The following is a 21,798-nucleotide window of genomic DNA, read 5'->3' as shown; positions in this document are numbered from 1 at the left end:
TTCCCTTCCCTTCCCCCCCCCCCCCCCCCCGCCCTTTCCCTGGCTCTGTACTTGGTTAAAAACTTTAACTCTTTAACATCTTCCAGTTCTGACAAAAGGTCTTTGACCTGAAATGTTGACACTGTTTCTTTCTCCACAGATGCTGCCTCACTTGCTGAGCTTTTCCAGCATTTTCTGCTTTTATTTCAGATTTCCAGCATCGGCAGTGTTTTGCTTTTGTTATAATTTTTGAAATTGCTTTGAATTCTAACCCTGTAATCATCTACTTGTTGTTTTTGGGTTAATCTCTGTTTCTTTGCCTGAAGCTTTTTTGAAACAAGGTTTTTTTGATAGTGGGAGGAAGATTTAAGAAACTTACAGTTTATAAATGAGGTGAAAATAGAAAGACTTATCCAGGCCTGCAGTGATTTCAACTCTTCATCACTGATCCATTCAATACTGATTCTCAGATGTCAATTTTCAGTTTCTTTCAGGATGGCTTAAAAACAGCAGATAAGCTGAAACAGTACATTGAGAAACTGGCCGCTGATTTATACAATGTAAGTAATTTACGTCCAGACTAAAGTTTATCATAGAACAAAGCAATTATTATTGATCAGTTACATTACTGGATGTTATATTACTACGTTCGTTGTACCCAATCAGTAATAAATTGCCCATATGTGGTACTGCTTGGTGAGCTGGTTTGGACTGTTAGCAATTTCATAGCTCTCAAACTGGTATAGTCTGTTTGCATCAGTTATAAATTATTCTGTTTTGTGTTCTGCTTTGGTGGGGGGTCAGAATTCAAACACAATAAAGTGACTGGTAAGATCTCTCTTCTTGGGGCTTCTACTGTCCAGGATGAACACTGCACTGAAACTGAAACAGAAACATATTTAATCTCGATTAGATGTAACAAAAACAAAAAATTGTATTTATATACACCTTAAACATAGTAAACATCTCAAAGTGCTTCACATAGGAGAAATGGCTGTTGAGCACCATAGAATAACATAATTGTTAAATTTATTAATGGGCCATGTGGCAAAGGCAGTGTGTTACTGAAGTCCAAAAGATCCATGGTTTCATTGAGTTTGTAACAGTTAGCTGATCTCAATGGTAGTGGCAATGGAGGTGATACAGTTGGCCTAAGTGCCCTTGAGCAAGGGAAGGGGAAATCAGCCAAGGCTCCTGCTTCTGATCACTATCAAGGGACTCATGCTGGAAAATGTGTGTATGTGGACATTGGGTGAGCATGGTTTTAGGCACGGCTGTGTGATGTTTCCTGGGTTGAATGGCCTGCCAACTTTCAATGTATAGGTTTACACATGAAAAATAGCCACTTGTATGAGATAGCAGTGGACAACTGGCACTAGTGGAACTGTACCCCAAAGTGAACTAGTGCCTTCAGAAGGAGGATAATAAGCGAAAAAAAGTTTTAGGATTGAAAGTTGGTTAAACAAGATAAACCCTTTCTCTCTGCTCTTCAGTCTTTTTTTAAAAGCAGTTTTGCAATTTGGGACAAGAAATATGGTCATTGTAGGTTTTGAAGCCTTCTCCTAAAGTAAAAATGGCTGCTTCTTACTTGCTTTTACTACAGGCATAGTTTCTAAGACACTCCTTCAAAAAGAAATTTAAGGGTATTTTCCAAGTATAATCACTTAATATAATTGCATAAAATCTGGGTCATACATATAGTTATTTCATTCAACTAATATTTTAGCTGTTGGAAACCTTGTATCCATGAGTATGTTTAACATAGTTTAAAACTCAATCCCAAGCCTGATAAATTAACTTGCTATAAAAACCATTCTTCTTTATTTTTTTTTTACATAGAAACATATAGGTCACATTCAAAATGGTGAAATTATGGGACATTTTCCCTTTACGAAAATCCTCACAGATGCATTATGAGCACTGTGATCTCCACATGTCTGTGCTGTGTAGCAGCTCATGTTCTGGATTCATGCCTCAGGTTTTATTTTCCCATATTTTTAGAATTTTTGTAACTTTCTTTGCTGTTCTTATGTTTGAAGTCTCTGAAGCATTGCTATTTTCTTCATTAAACTCTTGGCTCAAAATTTAAATTGCCTCTCCAACAATCAATTCCCAGACCTATTTTTTCTCTCTTCCATTGCTCGCAACTTTCAAAATGTAAAGCCTTCTCCAGCCTCAGCACAGGGGCTTGATGAGTACGCACGAGGCGTACCAAAAAAATGAGGTGCCAACCTGGTGAAGCTACAACTCAGGACGACATGCATGCTAAACAGCGTAAGCAACATGCTGTAGACAGAGCTAAGCAATTCCATAACCAACGGATCAGATCAAAGCTCTGCAGTCCTGCCACATCCAGTCATGAATGGTGGTGGACAATTAAACAACTAACTGGAGGAGGAGGCTCTGCAAACATCCCCATCCTCAATGAGGGCAGAGTCCAGCACGTGAGTGCAAAAGACAAGGCTGAAGCATTTGCAACCATCTTCAGCCAGAAGTGCCGAGTGGATGATCCATCTCAGCCTCCACCCGATATCCCCACCATCACAGAAGCCAGTATTCAGCCAATTCGACCCACTCCACGTGATATCAAGAAACGGCTGAGTGCACTGGATACAACAAAGGCTATGGATCCCGACAAGATCCCAGCTGTAGTGCTGAAGACTTGTGCTCCAGAACTAGCTGCGCCTCTAGCCAAGCTGTTCCAGTACAGCTACAACACTGGTATCCACCCGAGAATGTGGAAAATTGCCCAGGTATGTCCTGTCCACAAAAAGCAGGACAAATCCAATCTGGCCAATTACCGCCCTATCAGTCTACTCTCAATCATCAACAAAGTGATGGAAGGTGTCATCGACAGTGCTATCAAGCGGCACTTACTCACCAATAACCTGCTCACCGATGCTCAGTTTGGGTTCCGCCAGGACCACTCAGCTCCAGACCTCATTACAGCCTTGGTCCAAACATGGACAAAAGAGCTGAATTCCAGAGGTGAGGTGAGAGTGACTGCCCTTGACATCAAGGCAGCATTTGACCAAGTGTGGCACCAAGGAGCCCTAGTAAAATTGAAGTCAATGGGAATCAGGGGGAAAACTCTCCAGTGGCTGGAGTCATACCTGGCACAAAGGAAGATGGTAGTGGTTGTTGGAGGCCAATCATCTCAGCCCCAAGGCATTGCTGCAGGAGTTCCTCTTCCATCTTCAGCTGCTTCATCAATGACCTTCCCTCCATCATAAGGTCAGAAATGGGGATGTTCGCTGTTTATTGCACAATGTTCAGTTCCATTCGCAACCCCTCAAATAATGAAGCAGTCCGAGCCCGCATGCAGCAAGACCTGGACAACGTCCAGGCTTGGGCTCATAAGTGGCAAGTAACATTTGCGTCAGACAAGTGCCAGGCAATGACCATCTCCAACAAGAGAGTGTCTAACCACCTCCCCTTGACATTCAACGGCATTACCATCGCCGAATCCCCCACCATCAACATCCTGAGGGTCACCATTGACCAGAAACTTAACTGGACCAGCTATATAAATACTGTGACTACAAGAGCAGGTCAGAGGCTGGGTATTCTGCGGCGAGTGACTCACCTCCTGACTCCCCAAAGCCTTTCCACCATCTACAAGGCACAAGTCAGGAGTGTGATGGAATACTCTCCACTTGCCTGGATGAGTGCAGCTCCAACAACACTCAAGAAGCTCGACACCATCCAGGACAAAGCAGCCCGCTTGATTGGCACCCCATCCACCACCCTAAACATTCACTCCCTTCACCACCGGCGCACTGTGGCTGCAGTGTGTACCATTCACAGGATACACTGCAGCAACTCGCCAAGGCTTCTTCGACAGCACCTCCCAAACCCGTGACCTCTACCACCTAGAAGGACAAGAGCAGCAGGTACATGGGAACAACACCACCTGCACGTTCCCCTCCAAGTCACACACCATCCCGACTTGGAAATATATCACCGTTCCTTCATCATCGCTGGGTCAAAATCCTGGAACTCCCTTCCTAACAGCACTGTGGGAGAACCTTCACTGCACAGACTGCAGCGGTTCAAGAAGGTGACTCACCACCACCTTCTCAAGAGCAATAAGGGATGGCCAATAAATGCCGGCCTCGCCAGCGACCCCCATATCCCATGAACGAATAATTTTTTTAAAAGTCTCACTGGTTAGAAGGAGATCCTAGATAAAGGAATGTTGAAGCTAAGGTCTTGGGTTAATGACTTTGGTCTGTTTAGCACAGAACCTTTCTTCCACATTCATGTTAGATGGAGAACTTGCAAGACCATTCCCTTCAAAGGTGCACTGGCTGAGCCACATTCTGCATTGTTTCCATTTCTGAGGAGATGGCATTGAAGGTCTCTGGGCCCCACACATCTGCCCCTGCTTTGGTAGCAAATCAACCCATCCTTTGGATTTGACTTCAAATCGGATATATTTATAAATGACTTGGATGAAGGAATAGAGCGCCGTATATCTAACTTTGCTGCTGGCACTAAGTTAAGTGGCACAGTAAATAATATAGGTAGGAGCAGGAAGTTGCAAATGAACATTGATAGATTAAATGAGTGGGCTTCAATGTGAGAAAGTGTGAGGTCATCCACTTTGGACTGAAGAAAGATAGATCAGAGTATTTTCTAAATGGTGAGGAGCTAGGAACTGTGGATGAGCAGAGAGATTTAGGGGTCCAAGTAAAGAAATCACTAAAAGCTGTTGGACAGGTACAAAAAATAATTTAAAAGGCTAATGGAATGTTGGCCTTTATCTCAAGGAATAAAAAGGGGTGGAAATTATGTTACAGGTGTACAGAGCTCTGGTTAGACCCCATCTGGAGTACTGCATTCAGTTCTGGGCACCGCCTCTCAGGAAGCATATATGGGTCTTGGAGGGGGTGCAGCGCAGATTTACCAAAATGATATCAGGGCTAAAAGGGTTAAGTTATGAGGACAAGTTGCATAAACTAGGCTTGTATTCCCTTGAATATAGAAAATTATGGGGCGATCTAATTGAGGTGTTTAAGATGATTAAAGGATTTGATAGGGTAGATAGAGAGAAACTATTTCCTCTGGTGGGGGAGTCCAGAACAAAGGAACATAACCTTAAAATTAGAGCTAGGCCATTCAGGGGTGATGTCAGAAAGCATTTCTTCACGCAAAGGATAGTGGAAATCTGGAACTCTTCCCCCAAAAAGCTGTTGAGGCTGGGAGTCAATTGAAAATTTCAAAACTAAGATTGATAGATTTTTGTTAGGCAAGGGTATTAAGGGATACAGAACCAAAGCAGGTAGATGGAGTTAAGATACAGATCAGCCATGATCTAATTAAAGGGTGGAATAGGCTCGACGGGTTCCTATGACTTCTAATCCAGCGCTATGTAATGCCAGTGCCAATTGAATCACCATACATGCACATCACGGATGTATATTTGAACAATTTTATCGCATCCTCAGATACCCCTCCCTCACCCCTGAATCAAGTTTGACTTCAGCGTTAAGTTCTTTGTGACCATAGTGTAGATCACAGTGTAAGCCTAGCAGCATCATCGAGCTTTCTGTTAGAGAAAAAACAGGTATTGGCTGAGATACACTCTTTGAGGAACTTTAAGGACTTTGTTAGTGCAGTATCCTCAGTCATTGAAAGTATGTTCCAGCATCAAAACTTTTTTAATGAATTAGTCACATCATTCGTCCATGCAGAGTGGTCTCGCAGGACTTCAATTCTAGTACCAGAGCAGTATTGACAGTATCTGTAGCCTCTGTCAAGTTGCTGCGCTTTGTTACTTTGCAGAAGAGCAAAGAGACTTTACCAGCGCCTCTAAGCAAGAAGAAGAGCAGAAGGAGGACCAAAATGTGGGAATAAGGGCTCAAGCTAGGAATTTTCTCAAACTTCATCAGGATGGCACAGGCAGTATACTAGTTCAGCATGCATCGCATTAGATAATTGCTAGGATTGCTTCTCATTTGGGGGTCCTGCCATATACCAGCCTTACATTGGAAACAGGCCAAAGTCGTGTTCGTAACGGACTCCGGCAACTACAGACTATTAGTCTGACTTCAATTCTGTATAAACAAATGTGATCAATTATCGGAGGTGAACTTGAGGATTACCTTCTACACTAATAACGTAGTAAACAGCAGTGAATATGGGTTCCTGGGCTTCTTTGAGGAAGTGACATCCCTAGTAGACAGTGGAAACAGCACTATGTTGTATCCAGGCTTCCAAAAGACATGTGACAAAGTTCCAGATGAAAGACTATTATTTATCTCAAAGCTATGGGGATTCATGGGGTAATCATGGGAATGGATAAATTGGCTGAAGGATTGAAAATAATGGTCACTTTTAGAGGAGCTATGTCTGGATGGGGGAGGTACTAAGCGCTGTTGGGGGCTACCACGCTTTCTAATTTACTTCAGTCATTCAGGAACTCAGCAAATTTTTCAAACTCGAAGATGATGGCAAACTAGGAGGGACAATGAAATCTGAGGAGGCACAAAACTAAAAAGAGTTAGAAAGAAAGAGAAATAACTTGTATTTATATGGCACTTTTCACGTCGTCAGAATGACGCAAAGCATTTCACTGCCAATGAAGTACTTTTGAAGTGTTGTCGCTGTTAGACAAAATTTTAAGTGCAGAACAATGGCAGATGAAATTTAATTTAAAGTGTACGAAGCTGCACTTAGGAAGGAAAAAAGGGCGACAAGCATACTGCATGAATGGTGTTGAAATAGCTGCAGATGAAGTTAAAGAGGGACCTACGGGTCTTAGTAGACTCAACATTCAGCATCTTGAACCAATGCAGAGCAGCAGTCAACAAAGTCAATTGAATGTTGGACTATGTAGCCAGAGTGCAGTAGAATATAAGTCTGAGAAAGTCATGATCAAACTGTATAGTGCTCTGGTGAGATGATGCCTTGACTAGTGTGTCAAGTTATGGTCACTGATATACAATTGAAACATTGGAGGCAGAGCAGAGAAGATCCACAATTGATTGCAAGTGTCTAAGTTATGAAGAGAAAGTGGAAAAGGTGGGCTTTTTAGCCATGAAAGGGGGAATCTAACAGGTGATGTTATTGACGTATACCAGATAATTAATGGTATGGAAAAAGTAAATGCAGAAGATTGCTTTAAAATAAATCGAGAGTAGAACAAGGGGATACAGGTTCAAGCTAGTGAAGGCAAATTTAAGACTGACACAGGAAGTTCTTCTTCACAAGAGAGTGATCAATATATGGAATTGATTTCTAGATCTAGTAGTCGAGGCAAAAATCCTGCAATGATTTAAGAACCAATTGAATTCTTAAGTTGGGGAGATATCAGGATATTACTGGAAAAATGCATGAAGATGGATAAAATAGTCTCCTTCATCCGTAATTATCTTGTGATGTTATCTAGTGTGATATTCTTTGGGTGTTGGGAGAGATTCCACAATTGGAAACAAGCAAATGTAAGATTTTCCACCTATTGACCATGAATTGGTGAGAGATCCAGCTTTAAGGTATCTAAATTAGCAAGAGACCAGTTGTAAGTTTGTAAAATTTGCAAGTAGCACTAAAGTAGGGAATGCAATAGGGCTGGAGGATGTATTTTGGGTTCTGCAAAAGGATTTCTATTATGTGATTGGACAGGCAAATTAAATTTAATACTGAAAGAATCAGCACTGTAGGCATTACAAATTTCACAGGTTTGTACTAAATATTCTCGTGTTTGATGTCATTGATCTAATTGGACTTAGCATCCTCCATGATCAGGCACCTTCACTGCCCAGTATCTAGTTAAACGAAAACATGACCTGAGAATCGCAACAAAGATTTTTTTTGGGCACTGTGATCTTGCACATCCTGCCATATGTTCTCTTGACTTTATGAAGAGATGGAATGAAAAACACTTTAGGGAAGATGAGATATGATTGATTATGTTCTTAGCGTTGAATATGTTCAAGGCTGAGATAGATAGATTTTTGGACTCTAGGGGAATCAAGGGATATGTAGATCGGGCAGGAAAGTGGAGTTGAGGTCGAAGATCAGCCATGATTTTATTGAATGGCGGAGCAGGCTCGAGGGGCCGCATGGCCGACTCCTGCTCCTATTTCTTATGTTCTTACGTTCTTAAACCAATAGACTGGTTTATTCTACATAGGAGACATGACTAAAAAGAATACAATGATGAGATTTGTCTCTTTCCTATTACTCTCAACAGAATAACAACATTCTCAATGCTATAGGAAAGATAGAGCAGGAGGTAAGAGAGGAGGGGGAGTTGCGTTCTTGATTAGGGAGAACATCACGGCAGTAGTGAGAGAGGATATATCCGAGGGTTCGCCCACGGAGTCTATATGGGTAGAACTGAAAAATAAGAAGGGAGAGATCACTTTGATAGGATTGTACTACAGACCCCCAAATAGTCAACGGGAAATTGAGGAGCAAATATGTAAGGAGATTACAGACAGCTGCAAGAAAAATAGGGTGGTAATAGTAGGGGACTTTAACTTTCCCAACATTGACTGGGACAGCCATAGCATTAGGGGCTTGGATGGAGAGAAATTTGTTGAGTGTATTCAGGAGGAATTTCTCATTCAGTATGTGGATGGCCCGACTAGAGAGGGGGCAAAACTTGACCTCCTCTTGGGAAATAAGGAAGGGCAGGTGACAGAAGTGTTAGCGAGGGATCACTTTGGGACCAGTGATCATAATTCCATTAGTTTTAAGATAGCTATGGAGAATGATAGGTCTGGCCCAAAAGTTAAAATTCTAAATTGGGGAAAGGCCAATTTTGATGGTATTAGACAGGAACTTTCAGAAGTTGATTGGGAGAGTCTGTTGGCAGGCAAAGGGACGTCTGGTAAGTGGGAGGCCTTCAAAAGTGTGTTAACCAGGGTTCAGGGTAAGCACATTCCCTATAGAGTGAAGGGCAAGGCTGGTAGAAGTAGGGAACCATGGATGACTCGGGAGATTGAGGCCCCAGTCAGAAAGAAGAAGGAGGCATATGACCTGCATAGGCAGCTGGGATCAAGTGGATCCCTTGAAGAGTATAGTGATTGCCGGAGTAGAGTTAAGAGAGAAATCAGGAGGGCAAAAAGGGGACATGAGATTGCTTTGGCAGATAAGGCAAAGGAGAATCCAAAGAGCTTCTACAAATACATAAAGGGCAAAAGAGTAACTAGGGAGAGAGTAGGGCCTCTTAAGGATCAACAAGGTCATCTATGTGCAGAACCACAAGAGATGGGTGAGATCCTAAATGAATATTTCACATCGGCATTTACGGTTGAGAAAGGCATGGATGTTAGGGAACTTGGGGAAATAAATAGTGATGTCTTGAGTGTACATATTACAGAGAGGGAGGTGCTGGAAATCTTAACGCGCATCAAGGTAGATAAATCTCCGGGACCTGATGAAATGTATCCCAGGACGTTATGGGAGGTTAGGGAGGAAATTGCGGGTCCCCTAGCAGAGATATTTGAATCATCCACCGCTACAGGTGAGGTGCCTGAAGATTGGAGGGTAGCAAATGTTGTGCCTTTGTTTAAGAAGGGCGGCAGGGAAAAGCCTGGGAACTACAGACCGGTGAGCCTGACATCTGTAGTGGGTAAGTTGTTAGAGGGTATTCTGAGAGACAGGATCTACAGGCATTTGGAGAGGCAGGGACTGATTAGGAACAGTCAGCATGGTTTTGTGAGAGGAACATCATGTCTCACGAATTTGATTGAGTTTTTTGAAGGGGTAACCAAGAAGATAGATGAGGGCTGTGCAGTAGACGTGGTCTACATGGACTTCAGCAAAGCATTTGACAAGGTACCGCATGGTAGGTTGTTACATAAGGTTAAATCTCACGGGATCCAAGGTGAGGTAGCCAATTGGATACAAAATTGGATTGACGACAGAAGACAGAGGGTGGTTGTAGAGGGTTGTTTTTCAAACTGGAGGCCTGTGACCAGCGGTGTGCCTCAGGGATCGGTGCTGGGTCCGCTGTTGTTTGTTGTTTATATTAATGATTTGGATGAGAATTTAGGAGGCATGGTTAGTAAGTTTGCAGATGACACCAAGATTGGTGGCATTGTGGACAGTGAAGAAGGTTATCTAGGATTGCAACGGGATCTTGATAAATTGGGCCAGTGGGCCGATGAATGGCAGATGGAGTTTAATTTAGATAAATGTGAGGTGATGCATTTTGGTAGATCGAATCGGGCCAGGACCTACTCCGTTAATGGTAGGGCGTTGGGGAGAGTTACAGAACAAAGAGATCTCGGAGTACAGGTTCATAGCTCCTTGAAAGTGGAGTCACAGGTGGATAGGGTGGTGAAGAAGGCATTCAGCATGCTTGGTTTCATTGGTCAGAACATTGAATACAGGAGTTGGGATGTCTTGTTGAAGTTGTACAAGACATTAGTTAGGCCACACTTGGAATACTGTGTACAGTTCTGGTCACCCTATTATAGAAAGGATATTATTAAACTAGAAAGAGTGCAGAAAAGATTTACTAGGATGCTGCCGGGACTTGATGGTTTGACTTATAGGGAGAGGTTGGATAGACTGAGACTTTTTTCTCTGGAGAGTAGGAGGTTAAGGGGTGATCTTATAGAAGTCTATAAAATAATGAGGGGCATAGATAAGGTCGATAGTCAAAATCTTTTCCCAAAGGTAGGGGAGTCTATAACGAGGGGGCATAGATTTAAGGTGAGAGGGGAGAGATACAAAAGGGTCCAGAGGGGCAATTTTTTCACTCAAAGGGTGGTGAGTGTCTGGAACGAGCTGCCAGAGGCAGTAGTAGAGGCGGGTACAATTTTGTCTTTTAAAAAGCATTTGGACAGTTACATGGGTAAGATGGGTACAGAGGGATATGGGCCAAGTGCAGGCAATTGGGACTAGCTTAGTGGTATAAACTGGGCGACATGGACATGTTGGGCCGAAGGGCCTGTTTCCATGTTGTAAACTTCTATGATTCTATGTCACTATTATAGGAAGGCCACTTACAAGTTAGCTGTCCCTGAGCTAACTGACACCTAACTTCCTTTGTTACAGGCTGGATGCATTGATACTTAGTCCTGGATTCTTCCAGCCTCCCCGAGTAAATAGACAGACAGATATCTCTGTGTTCCAGCGTCTCAGACTACCTATCTAGAGGGAGAGAGATGTGCCAGCCATCATGCACTGAGCTCTGACCCCCTCCCTCAGCTCTGCATGTCGAGGATTGGTCTGCTGAACTTCCAATCAAGGTTACCACCTTGAATGAAAAGCTGTCCCCTTAGAGTGGAAGCTTGCCTCACCTTGTATGTCTGTTCAGCTTTTGTTATCAATAACAACATAAGTTGAAACAATAACCTTTTCAGGCCTTATAGTTAAAAGTTTCAAAATATTACAGTAAATGTAGTGCAAAGAGAACAGAATTAGTCAGAAAATTTGAAAAAGATCTGGAAGTAATGGACTTTTAACGTTGAGACATTGTGGAAACTCAATTTTAAAAGTAAGTAGAACATTGTACATATAGCCAGAACAGTAGAGTACAAGTCTACAGAAGCTATGCTGAGGCTTTAAAACTCACTGGTCACATCACACATAAAGTACTGTGGACAGCTCAGGTTGCTGCACTGCAAAAGGGATGCACGTTCATCAGAGAGTTACAGAAGAGCAACAAGAATGATGCTAAAATATAAAGATGATAACCTATAAGGAAAGATTAGAGTAGTCCCAGCTTTACAGTCTCGAGGTAAAGTTAAGGGGTAAACCTTTTTTGAGGTTTACAATGTTTCAGATGGTTATAGGTTAATAGGTGAGGTGAACCTGGTAAAGTGAATTCAGAATATGAGTTTAAGGTCAGCTAGGCCAGTAGGTCAAGCAGACATAAATTTTAAGTTCGTAAAAAAAATTTAAAAGTGCTTTACTTGAAAAGTGATAAACATTTAGAATGATGTACCAAGTAAGTTAATGAAATCAGTGATATTATGGGAGTATAAAATGCAGTTGGATGCTAGGCTATTGAAATACGACAGGGGCGAGTTTAATAAGCTGAATGGGCTTTTCTTTTTTTTCTTAGGAACATAGGTATGTAAAGGACTGGAAAAAAACATTTTGATCCATCTGGCTGACCTGGGGGTTCAAAAACAGAATACACAATTCACTACATCCTTTAATTGATTTTTTTCACCAAACGCCTGTCTAATTCCTTTTTAAAATTATAGATGTTACCATCCTCAATCGCTTTGCTGGGCAGTCCATTCCAAACATTCACCATTCTCTGTGTAAAATCTGATCTGTTAATTCACCTTTTTCTCTTCTGTGCTTCATCCTTTGCCCCTTTGTTGTCATTCTTGGGGCCATGGTAAATAGGCTTTCAGGGTTCAACTTGTCAATACCCTTAAGGATCTAGTGTAAAAAAAACTCAGCTTCATTAGTCTCCTCTTGTAGCTCAGGTTCTTGATGCCAGGTATAAGATAGGTAGTCCTTTGCTGTGTCATGACGGACTTCCTGTAATATGACAATTAGAACTATACACAGTACTCCAGATGAATGACAACCAATGGGATTGGTATCACATGCTGTGATTTGTGTTCTATTCCATGCACTGTACAACCCAAGTTCCTACTTTCCTTATTTACTGCCGCCACACACTGGGCTGTTCAGCTGAATCCTTTTTAAGTGTTGTATTCTTATGTTCTTAATTGATCTAATTGGCGTTTCTACTAATCATATTTTGGCGGGGGGGGGGGTTCTAATTATCAGTCCCTTTGTGGATATCATATTTTTGTTTTTTATTACTAGATATTTTCTCAGGTTTATCGTGGTAAACTATCCCTCCTCACCCTTATCTAACTGTCTGCAGCCTTTGACACGGTTGACCATACCATCCTTCTCCAAAGCCTTTCCTCTGTCGTCCAGCTGGGTGGGACAGCGCTCGCCTGGTTCCATTCGTATCTATCCAGCCGTAGCCAGAGAATCACCTGCAATGGCTTCTTTTCCTGCTCCCGCACGTTATCTCTGGAGTCCCCCAAGGATCTATCCTTGGCCCCCTCCTATTTCTCATGTACACGTTGCCTCTCAGCAACATCATCTGAAAACACGACATCAGGTTCCACATGTACACTGATGAAACCCAGCTCGACCTCACCACCACCTCCCTCGACCCCTCCACTGTCTCTGATTTGTCACACTGCTTGCCAGTACTGGATGAGGAAAAATTTCCTCCAGCTAAATATTAGGAAGACCGAAGCTGTTGTCTTCGGGCCCCGCCACAAACTATGTTCCTTAGTCACTGACTCCATCACTCTCCCTGGCTACTGTCTGAGGCAGAACCAGAACATTCGCAACCTTGGTGTCCTATTTGACCCTGAGATGAGCTTCCAACCACATATCCGTTCCATCACCAAGACTGCCGACTTCCACCTCCGTAGCATTGTCCGTCTCCGCCCCTGCCTCAGTTCATCTGTTGAAACCCTCATCCATGCCTTTGTTGCCTCTAGACTTGATTATTCCAATACTCTCCTGGCCGGCATCCCATCTTTTACCCTTCATAAACCTGAGCTCATCCAAAACTCTGGTGCTCGTATCCTAACTCTCACCAAGTCCCGTTCACCCATCATCACAATGCTTGCTGACCTGCATTGGCTCCTCGATTTTAAAATTCTCATCCTTGTTTTTAAATTTTTCCATGGCCTCGCCCCTCCCTAGCTCTGTAATCTCCACCAGCCTGACCACCCCCCAAGATCTCTGCGCTCCTCCAATTCTTGCTTCTTGTGCATCCCCAATTTCAATCGCTCCATCATTGGCGGCCGTGCCTTCAGCTACCAAGACCCGAAGGTCTGGAATTCCCTCCCGAAACATCTCTCTCTGTGCCCCCCCTCTCTGTGCCCCCCCTCTCTGTGCCCCCCCTCTCTGTGCCCCCCCTCTCTGTGCCCCCCCTCTCTGTGCCCCCCCTCTCTGTGCCCCCCCTCTCTGTGCCCCCGCTCTCTGTGCCCCCGCTCTCTGTGCCCCCCCTCTCTGTGCCCCCCCTCTCTGTGCCCCCCCTCTCTGTGCCCCCCCTCTCTGTGCCCCCCCTCTCTGTGCCCCCCCTCTCTGTGCCCCCCTCTCTGTGCCCCCCCTCTCTGTGCCCCCCCTCTCTGTGCCCCCCCTCTCTGTGCCCCCCCTCTCTGTGCCCCCCCTCTCTGTGCCCCCCCTCTCTGTGCCCCCCCTCTCTGTGCCCCCCCTCTCTGTGCCCCCCTCTCTGTGCCCCCCCTCTCTGTGCCCCCCCTCTCTGTGCCCCCCCTCTCTGTGCCCCCCCTCTCTGTGCCCCCCCTCTCTGTGCCCCCCCTCTCTGTGCCCCCCCCTCTCTGTGCCCCCCCTCTCTGTGCCCCCCCTCTCTGTGCCCCCCCTCACTGTGCCCCCCCTCTCTGTGCCCACCCCTCTCTGTGCCCCCCCTCTCTGTGCCCCCCCTCTCTGTGCCCCCCCTCTCTGTGCCCCCCCTCTCTGTGCCCCCCCTCTCTGTGCCCCCCCTCTCTGTGCCCCCCCTCTCTGTGCCCCCCCTCTCTGTGCCCCCCCTCTCTGTGCCCCCCCTCTCTGTGCCCCCCCTCTCTGTGCCCCCCCTCTCTGTGCCCCCCCTCTCTGTGCCCCCCCTCTCTGTGCCCCCCCTCTCTGTGTGCCCCCCCTCTCTGTGCCCCCCCTCTCTGTGCCCCCCCCTCTCTGTGCCCCCCCTCTCTGTGCCCCCCCTCTCTGTGCCCCCCTCTCTGTGCCCCCCTCTCTGTGCCCCCCTCTCTGTGCCCCCCCTCTCTGTGCCCCCCTCTCTGTGCCCCCCTCTCTGTGCCCCCCCTCTCTGTGCCCCCCCTCTCTGTGCCCCCCCTCTCTGTGCCCCCCCTCTCTGTGCCCCCCCCTCTCTGTGCCCCCCCTCTCTGTGCCCCCCCTCTCTGTGCCCACCCTCTCTGTGCCCACCCCTCTCTCTGTGCCCACCCCTCTCTCTGTGCCCACCCCTCTCTCTGTGCCCACCCCTCTCTCTGTGCCCACCCCTCTCTCTGTGCCCACCCCTCTCTCTGTGCCCACCCCTCTCTCTGTGCCCACCCCTCTCTCTGTGCCCACCCCTCTCTCTGTGCCCACCCCTCTCTCTGTGCCCACCCCTCTCTCTGTGCCCACCCCCTCTCTCTGTGCCCACCCCTCTCTCTGTGCCCACCCCTCTCTCTGTGCCCACCCCTCTCTCTGTGCCCACCCCTCTCTCTGTGCCCACCCCTCTCTCTGTGCCGACCCCTCTCTCTGTGCCCACCCCTCTCTCTGTGCCCCCCCTCTCTGTGGCCCCCCCTCTCTCTGTGCCCCCCCCTCTCTCTGTGCCCCCCCTCTCTCTGTGCCCCCCCCCTCTCTGTGTGCCCCCCCTCTCTGTGTGCCCCCCCCTCTCTGTGTGCCCCCCCCCTCTCTGTGTGCCCCCCCCCTCTCTGTGTGCCCCCCCCCTCTGTGTGCCCCCCCCCCTCTGTGTGCCCCCCCCCTCTCTGTGTGCCCCCCCCCTCTCTGTGTGCCCCCCCCTCTCTCTGTGTGCCCCCCCTCTCTCTGTGTGCCCCCCCTCTCTCTGTGTGCCCCCCCTCTCTCTGTGTGCCCCCCCCTCTCTCTGTGTGCCCCCCCTCTCTCTGTGTGCCCCCCCTCTCTCTGTGTGCCCCCCCTCTCTCTGTGTGCCCCCCCTCTCTCTGTGTGCCCCCCCTCTCTCTGTGTGCCCCCCCTCTCTCTGTGTGCCCCCCCTCTCTCTGTGTGCCCCCCCTCTCTCTGTGTGCCCCCCCTCTCTCTGTGTGCCCCCCCTCTCTCTGTGTGCCCCCCCTCTCTCTGTGTGCCCCCCCTCTCTCTGTGTGCCCCCCCTCTCTCTGTGTGCCCCCCCTCTCTCTGTGTGCCCCCCCTCTCTCTGTGTGCCCCCCCTCTCTCTGTGTGCCCCCCCTCTCTCTGTGTGCCCCCCCTCTCTCTGTGTGCCCCCCCCTCTCTCTGTGTGCCCCCCCTCTCTCTGTGTGCCCCCCCTCTCTCTGTGTGCCCCCCTCTCTCTGTGTGCCCCCCCTCTCTCTGTGTGCCCCCCCTCTCTCTGTGTGCCCCCCCTCTCTCTGTGTGCCCCCCCTCTCTCTGTGTGCCCCCCCTCTCTCTGTGTGCCCCCCCTCTCTCTGTGTGCCCCCCCTCTCTCTGTGTGCCCCCCCTCTCTCTGTGTGCCCCCCCTCTCTCTGTGTGCCCCCCTCTCTCTGTGTGCCCCCCCCCTCTCTCTGTGTGCCCCCCCTCTCTCTGTGTGCCCCCCCTCTCTCTGTGTGCCCCCCCTCTCTCTGTGTGCCCCCCCTCTCTCTGTGTGCCCCCCCCTCTCTCTGTGTGCCCCCCCTCTCTCTGTGTGCCCCCCCTCTCTCTGTGTGCCCCCCCTCTCTCTGTGTGCCCCCCCCTCTCTCTGTGTGCCCCCCCTCTCTCTGTGTGCCCCCCCTCTCTCTGTGTGCCCCCCCTCTCTCTGTGTGCCCCCCTCTCTCTGTGTGCCCCCCCCTCTCTCTGTGTGCCCCCCCCTCTCTCTGTGTGCCCCCCCTCTCTCTGTGTGCCCCCCCTCTCTCTGTGTGCCCCCCCTCTCTCTGTGTGCCCCCCCTCTCTCTGTGTGCCCCCCCTCTCTCTGTGTGCCCCCCCTCTCTCTGTGTGCCCCCCCTCTCTCTGTGTGCCCCCCCTCTCTCTGTGTGCCCCCCCTCTCTCTGTGTGCCCCCCCCTCTCTCTGTGTGCCCCCCCTCTCTCTGTGTGCCCCCCCTCTCTCTGTGCCTCTGTGTGCCCCCCCTCTCTCTGTGTGCCCCCCCCTCTCTCTGTGTGCCCCCCCTCTCTCTGTGTGCCCCCCCTCTCTCTGTGTGCCCCCCCTCTCTCTGTGTGCCCCCCCTCTCTCTGTGTGCCCCCCCTCTCTCTGTGTGCCCCCCCTCTCTCTGTGTGCCCCCCCTCTCTCTGTGTGCCCCCCCTCTCTCTGTGTGCCCCCCCTCTCTCTGTGTGCCCCCCCTCTCTCTGTGTGCCCCCCCCTCTCTCTGTGTGCCCCCCCTCTCTCTGTGTGCCCCCCCTCTCTCTGTGTGCCCCCCCTCTCTCTGTGTGCCCCCCCTCTCTCTGTGTGCCCCCCCTCTCTCTGTGTGCCCCCCCTCTCTCTGTGTGCCCCCCCTCTCTCTGTGTGCCCCCCCTCTCTCTGTGTGCCCCCCCTCTCTCTGTGCCCCCCCTCTCTCTGTGTGCCCCCCCTCTCTCTGTGTGCCCCCCCTCTCTCTGTGTGCCCCCCCTCTCTCTGTGTGCCCCCCCTCTCTCTGTGTGCCCCCCCTCTCTCTGTGTGCCCCCCCTCTCTCTGTGTGCCCCCCCTCTCTCTGTGTGCCCCCCCTCTCTCTGTGTGCCCCCCCTCTCTCTGTGTGCCCCCCCTCTCTCTGTGTGCCCCCCCCTCTCTCTGTGTGCCCCCCCTCTCTCTGTGTGCCCCCCCCTCTCTCTGTGTGCCCCCCCCTCTCTCTGTGTGCCCCCCCTCTCTCTGTGTGCCCCCCCTCTCTCTGTGTGCCCCCCCTCTCTCTGTGTGCCCCCCCTCTCTCTGTGTGCCCCCCCCTCTCTCTGTGTGCCCCCCCTCTCTCTGTGTGCCCCCCCTCTCTCTGTGTGCCCCCCCTCTCTCTGTGTGCCCCCCCTCTCTCTGTGTGCCCCCCCTCTCTCTGTGTGCCCCCCCTCTCTCTGTGTGCCCCCCCTCTCTCTGTGTGCCCCCCCCCTCTCTCTGTGTGCCCCCCCCTCTCTCTGTGTGCCCCCCCTCTCTCTGTGTGCCCCCCCTCTCTCTGTGTGCCCCCCCTCTCTCTGTGTGCCCCCCCCTCTCTCTCTGTGCCCCCCCTCTCTCTCTGTGCCCCCCCTCTCTCTCTGTGCCCCCCTCTCTCTCTGTGCCCCCCCTCTCTCTCTGTGCCCCCCCTCTCTCTCTGTGCCCCCCCCTCTCTCTCTGTGCCCCCCCTCTCTCTCTGTGCCCCCCCTCTCTCTCTGTGCCCCCCCCTCTCTCTCTGTGCCCCCCCTCTCTCTCTGTGCCCCCCCTCTCTCTCTGTGCCCCCCCTCTCTCTCTGTGCCCCCCCTCTCTCTCTGTGCCCCCCCTCTCTCTCTGTGCCCCCCCTCTCTCTCTGTGCCCCCCCTCTCTCTCTGTGCCCCTCCTCTCTCTCTGTGCCCCTCCTCTCTCTCTGTGCCCCTCCTCTCTCTGTGTGCCCCCCCTCTCTCTGTGTGCCCCCCCTCTCTCTGTGTGCCCCCCCTCTCTCTGTGTGCCCCCCCTCTCTCTGTGTGCCCCCCCTCTCTCTGTGTGCCCCCCCTCTCTCTGTGTGCCCCCCCCTCTCTCTGTGTGCCCCCCCTCTCTCTGTGTGCCCCCCCTCTCTCTGTGTGCCCCCCCTCTCTCTGTGTGCCCCCCCTCTCTCTGTGTGCCCCCCCTCTCTCTGTGTGCCCCCCCTCTCTCTGTGTGCCCCCCCTCTCTCTGTGTGCCCCCCCTCTCTCTGTGTGCCCCCCCTCTCTCTGTGTGCCCCCCCTCTCTCTGTGTGCCCCCCCTCTCTCTGTGTGCCCCCCCTCTCTCTGTGTGCCCCCCCTCTCTCTGTGTGCCCCCCCTCTCTCTGTGTGCCCCCCCTCTCTCTGTGTGCCCCCCCTCTCTCTGTGTGCCCCCCCTCTCTCTGTGTGCCCCCCCTCTCTCTGTGTGCCCCCCCCTCTCTCTGTGTGCCCCCCCTCTCTCTGTGTGCCCCCCCTCTCTCTGTGTGCCCCCCCTCTCTCTGTGTGCCCCCCCTCTCTCTGTGTGCCCCCCCTCTCTCTGTGTGCCCCCCCCTCTCTGTGTGCCCCCCCTCTCTTGTGCCCCCCCTCTCTGTGCCCCCCCTCTCTGGTGCCCCCCCTCTCTGTGCCCCCCCTCTCTGTGCCCCCCTCTCTGTGCCCCCCCTCTCTGTGCCCCCCCTCTCTGTGCCCCCCCTCTCTGTGCCCCCCCTCTCTGTGCCCCCCTCTCTGTGCCCCCCCTCTCTGTGCCCCCCTCTCTGTGCCCCCCCTCTCTGTGCCCCCCCTCTCTGTGCCCCCCCTCTCTGTGCCCCCCCTCTCTGTGCCCCCCCTCTCTGTGCCCCCCCCTCTCTGTGCCCCCCCCTCTCTGTGCCCCCCCTCTCTGTGCCCACCCCCTCTGTGCCCACCCCCTCTCTCTGTGCCCACCCTCTCTCTGTGCCCACCCCTCTCTCTGTGCCCACCCCTCTCTCTGTGCCCACCCCTCTCTCTGTGCCCACCCCTCTCTCTGTGCCCACCCCTCTCTCTGTGCCCACCCCTCTCTCTGTGCCCACCCCTCTCTCTGTGCCCACCCCCTCTCTCTGTGCCCACCCCTCTCTCTGTGCCCACCCCTCTCTCTGTGCCCACCCCTCTCTCTGTGCCCACCCCTCTCTCTGTGCCCACCCCTCTCTCTGTGCCCACCCCTCTCTCTGTGCCGACCCCTCTCTCTGTGCCCACCCCTCTCTCTGTGCCCACCCCTCTCTCTGTGCCCACCCCTCTCTGTGCCCCCCCCTCTCTCTGTGCCCCCCCCTCTCTCTGTGCCCCCCCCTCTCTCTGTGCCCCCCCTCTCTGTGTGCCCCCCCCCCTCTCTGTGTGCCCCCCCCTCTCTGTGTGCCCCCCCCCTCTCTGTGTGCCCCCCCCCTCTCTGTGTGCCCCCCCCTCTCTGTGTGCCCCCCCCCTCCCCTCTCTGTGTGCCCCCCCTCTCTCTGTGTGCCCCCCCCCTCTCTGTGTGCCCCCCCTCTCTCTGTGTGCCCCCCTCTCCTCTGTGTGCCCCCCCTCTCTCTGTGTGCCCCCCCTCTCTCTGTGTGCCCCCCCCTCTCTCTCTGTGTGCCCCCCCTCTCTCTGTGTGCCCCCCCTCTCTCTGTGTGCCCCCCCCTCTCTCTGTGTGCCCCCCCTCTCTCTGTGTGCCCCCCCCTCTCTCTGTGGCCCCCCCTCTCTCTGTGTGCCCCCCCTCTCTCTGTGTGCCCCCCTCTCTCTGTGTGCCCCCCCTCTCTCTGTGTGCCCCCCCCTTCTCTGTGTGCCCCCCCTCTCTCTGTGTGCCCCCCCCTCTCTCTGTGTGCCCCCCTCTCTCTGTGTGCCCCCCCTCTCTCTGTGTGCCCCCCCCTCTCTCTGTGTGCCCCCCCTCTCTCTGTGTGCCCCCCCTCTCTCTGTGTGCCCCCCCTCTCTCTGTGTGCCCCCCCTCTCTCTGTGTGCCCCCCCCTCTCTCTGTGTGCCCCCCCCCTCTTCTCTGTGGTGCCCCCCCTCTCTCTGTGTGCCCCCCCTCTCTCTGTGTGCCCCCCCTCTCTCTGTGTGCCCCCCCTCTCTCTGTGTGCCCCCCCTCTCTCTGTGTGCCCCCCCTCTCTCTGTGTGCCCCCCCTCTCTCTGTGTGCCCCCCCCTCTCTCTGTGTGCCCCCCCTCTCTCTGTGTGCCCCCCCTCTCTCTGTGTGCCCCCCCTCTCTCTGTGTGCCCCCCCTCTCTCTGTGTGCCCCCCCCTCTCTCTGTGTGCCCCCCCTCTCTCTGTGTGCCCCCCCCTCTCTCTGTGTGCCCCCCCTCTCTCTGTGTGCCCCCCCTCTCTCTGTGTGCCCCCCCTCTCTCTGTGTGCCCCCCCTCTCTCTGTGTGCCCCCCCTCTCTCTGTGTGCCCCCCCTCTCTCTGTGTGCCCCCCCTCTCTCTGTGTGCCCCCCCCTCTCTCTGTGTGCCCCCCCCTCTCTCTGTGTGCCCCCCCTCTCTCTGTGTGCCCCCCCTCTCTCTGTGTGCCCCCCCTCTCTCTGTGTGCCCCCCCTCTCTCTGTGTGCCCCCCCCCCTCTCTCTGTGTGCCCCCCCTCTCTCTGTGTGCCCCCCCTCTCTCTGTGTGCCCCCCCTCTCTCTGTGTGCCCCCCCTCTCTCTGTGTGCCCCCCCTCTCTCTGTGTGCCCCCCCTCTCTCTGTGTGCCCCCCCTCCTCTCTGTGTGCCCCCCCTCTCTCTGTGTGCCCCCCCTCTCTCTGTGTGCCCCCCCTCTCTCTGTGTGCCCCCCCTCTCTCTGTGTGCCCCCCCTCTCTCTGTGTGCCCCCCCCTCTCTCTGTGTGCCCCCCCTCTCTCTGTGTGCCCCCCCTCTCTCTGTGTGCCCCCCCTCTCTCTGTGTGCCCCCCCTCTCTCTGTGTGCCCCCCCTCTCTCTGTGTGCCCCCCCTCTCTCTGTGTGCCCCCCCTCTCTCTGTGTGCCCCCCCTCTCTCTGTGTGCCCCCCCCCTCTCTCTGTGTGCCCCCCCTCTCTCTGTGTGCCCCCCCTCTCTCTGTGTGCCCCCCCTCTCTCTGTGTGCCCCCCCCTCTCTCTGTGTGCCCCCCCTCTCTCTGTGTGCCCCCCCCTCTCTCTGTGTGCCCCCCCTCTCTCTGTGTGCCCCCCCCTCTCTCTGTGTGCCCCCCCTCTCTCTGTGTGCCCCCCTCTCTCTGTGTGCCCCCCCTCTCTCTGTGTGCCCCCCCTCTCTCTGTGTGCCCCCCCTCTCTCTGTGTGCCCCCCCTCTCTCTGTGTGCCCCCCCTCTCTCTGTGTGCCCCCCCTCTCTCTGTGTGCCCCCCCTCTCTCTGTGTGCCCCCCCCTCTCTCTGTGTGCCCCCCCTCTCTCTGTGTGCCCCCCCCTCTTCTCTGTGTGCCCCCCCCTCTCTCTGTGTGCCCCCCCCTCTCCTGTGTGCCCCCCTCTCTCTGTGTGCCCCCCCTCTCTCTGTGTGCCCCCCCCTCTCTCTGTGTGCCCCCCCTCTCTCTGTGTGCCCCCCTCTCTCTGTGTGCCCCCTCCTCTCTCTGTGTGCCCCCCCTCTCTCACGCACTTGATATGTGCCCCCCTCTCTCTGTGTGCCACCCCCACTCTCTCTGTGTGCCCCCCCTCTCTCTGTGTGCCCCCCTCTCTCTGTTGTGTGCCCCCCCCCTTCTCTGTGTGCCCCCCTCTCTGCA

General features: G+C 52.5%; 1 protein-coding gene across 2 annotated transcripts in view; it reads left to right on the top strand.

The window, feature by feature from the left end:
* The window catches only part of LOC137320244 (arf-GAP with SH3 domain, ANK repeat and PH domain-containing protein 1-like), a 417,474-nt gene that overhangs the window by 175,983 nt on the left and 219,693 nt on the right, over positions 1 to 21,798 (top strand). For both annotated transcript variants that reach the window (XM_067982012.1, XM_067982011.1), the window contains exon 10: positions 464 to 539. In XM_067982012.1, the coding sequence (XP_067838113.1) occupies positions 464 to 539 (76 nt within the window). The remainder of the gene's footprint in view (positions 1 to 463; positions 540 to 21,798) is intronic.

This window comes from Heptranchias perlo, chromosome 3 (assembly GCF_035084215.1).
Source record: "Heptranchias perlo isolate sHepPer1 chromosome 3, sHepPer1.hap1, whole genome shotgun sequence".
In the NCBI taxonomy this organism is placed as follows: domain Eukaryota; kingdom Metazoa; phylum Chordata; class Chondrichthyes; order Hexanchiformes; family Hexanchidae; genus Heptranchias; species Heptranchias perlo.
This window is presented reverse-complemented; position numbering and strand designations above follow the sequence as displayed.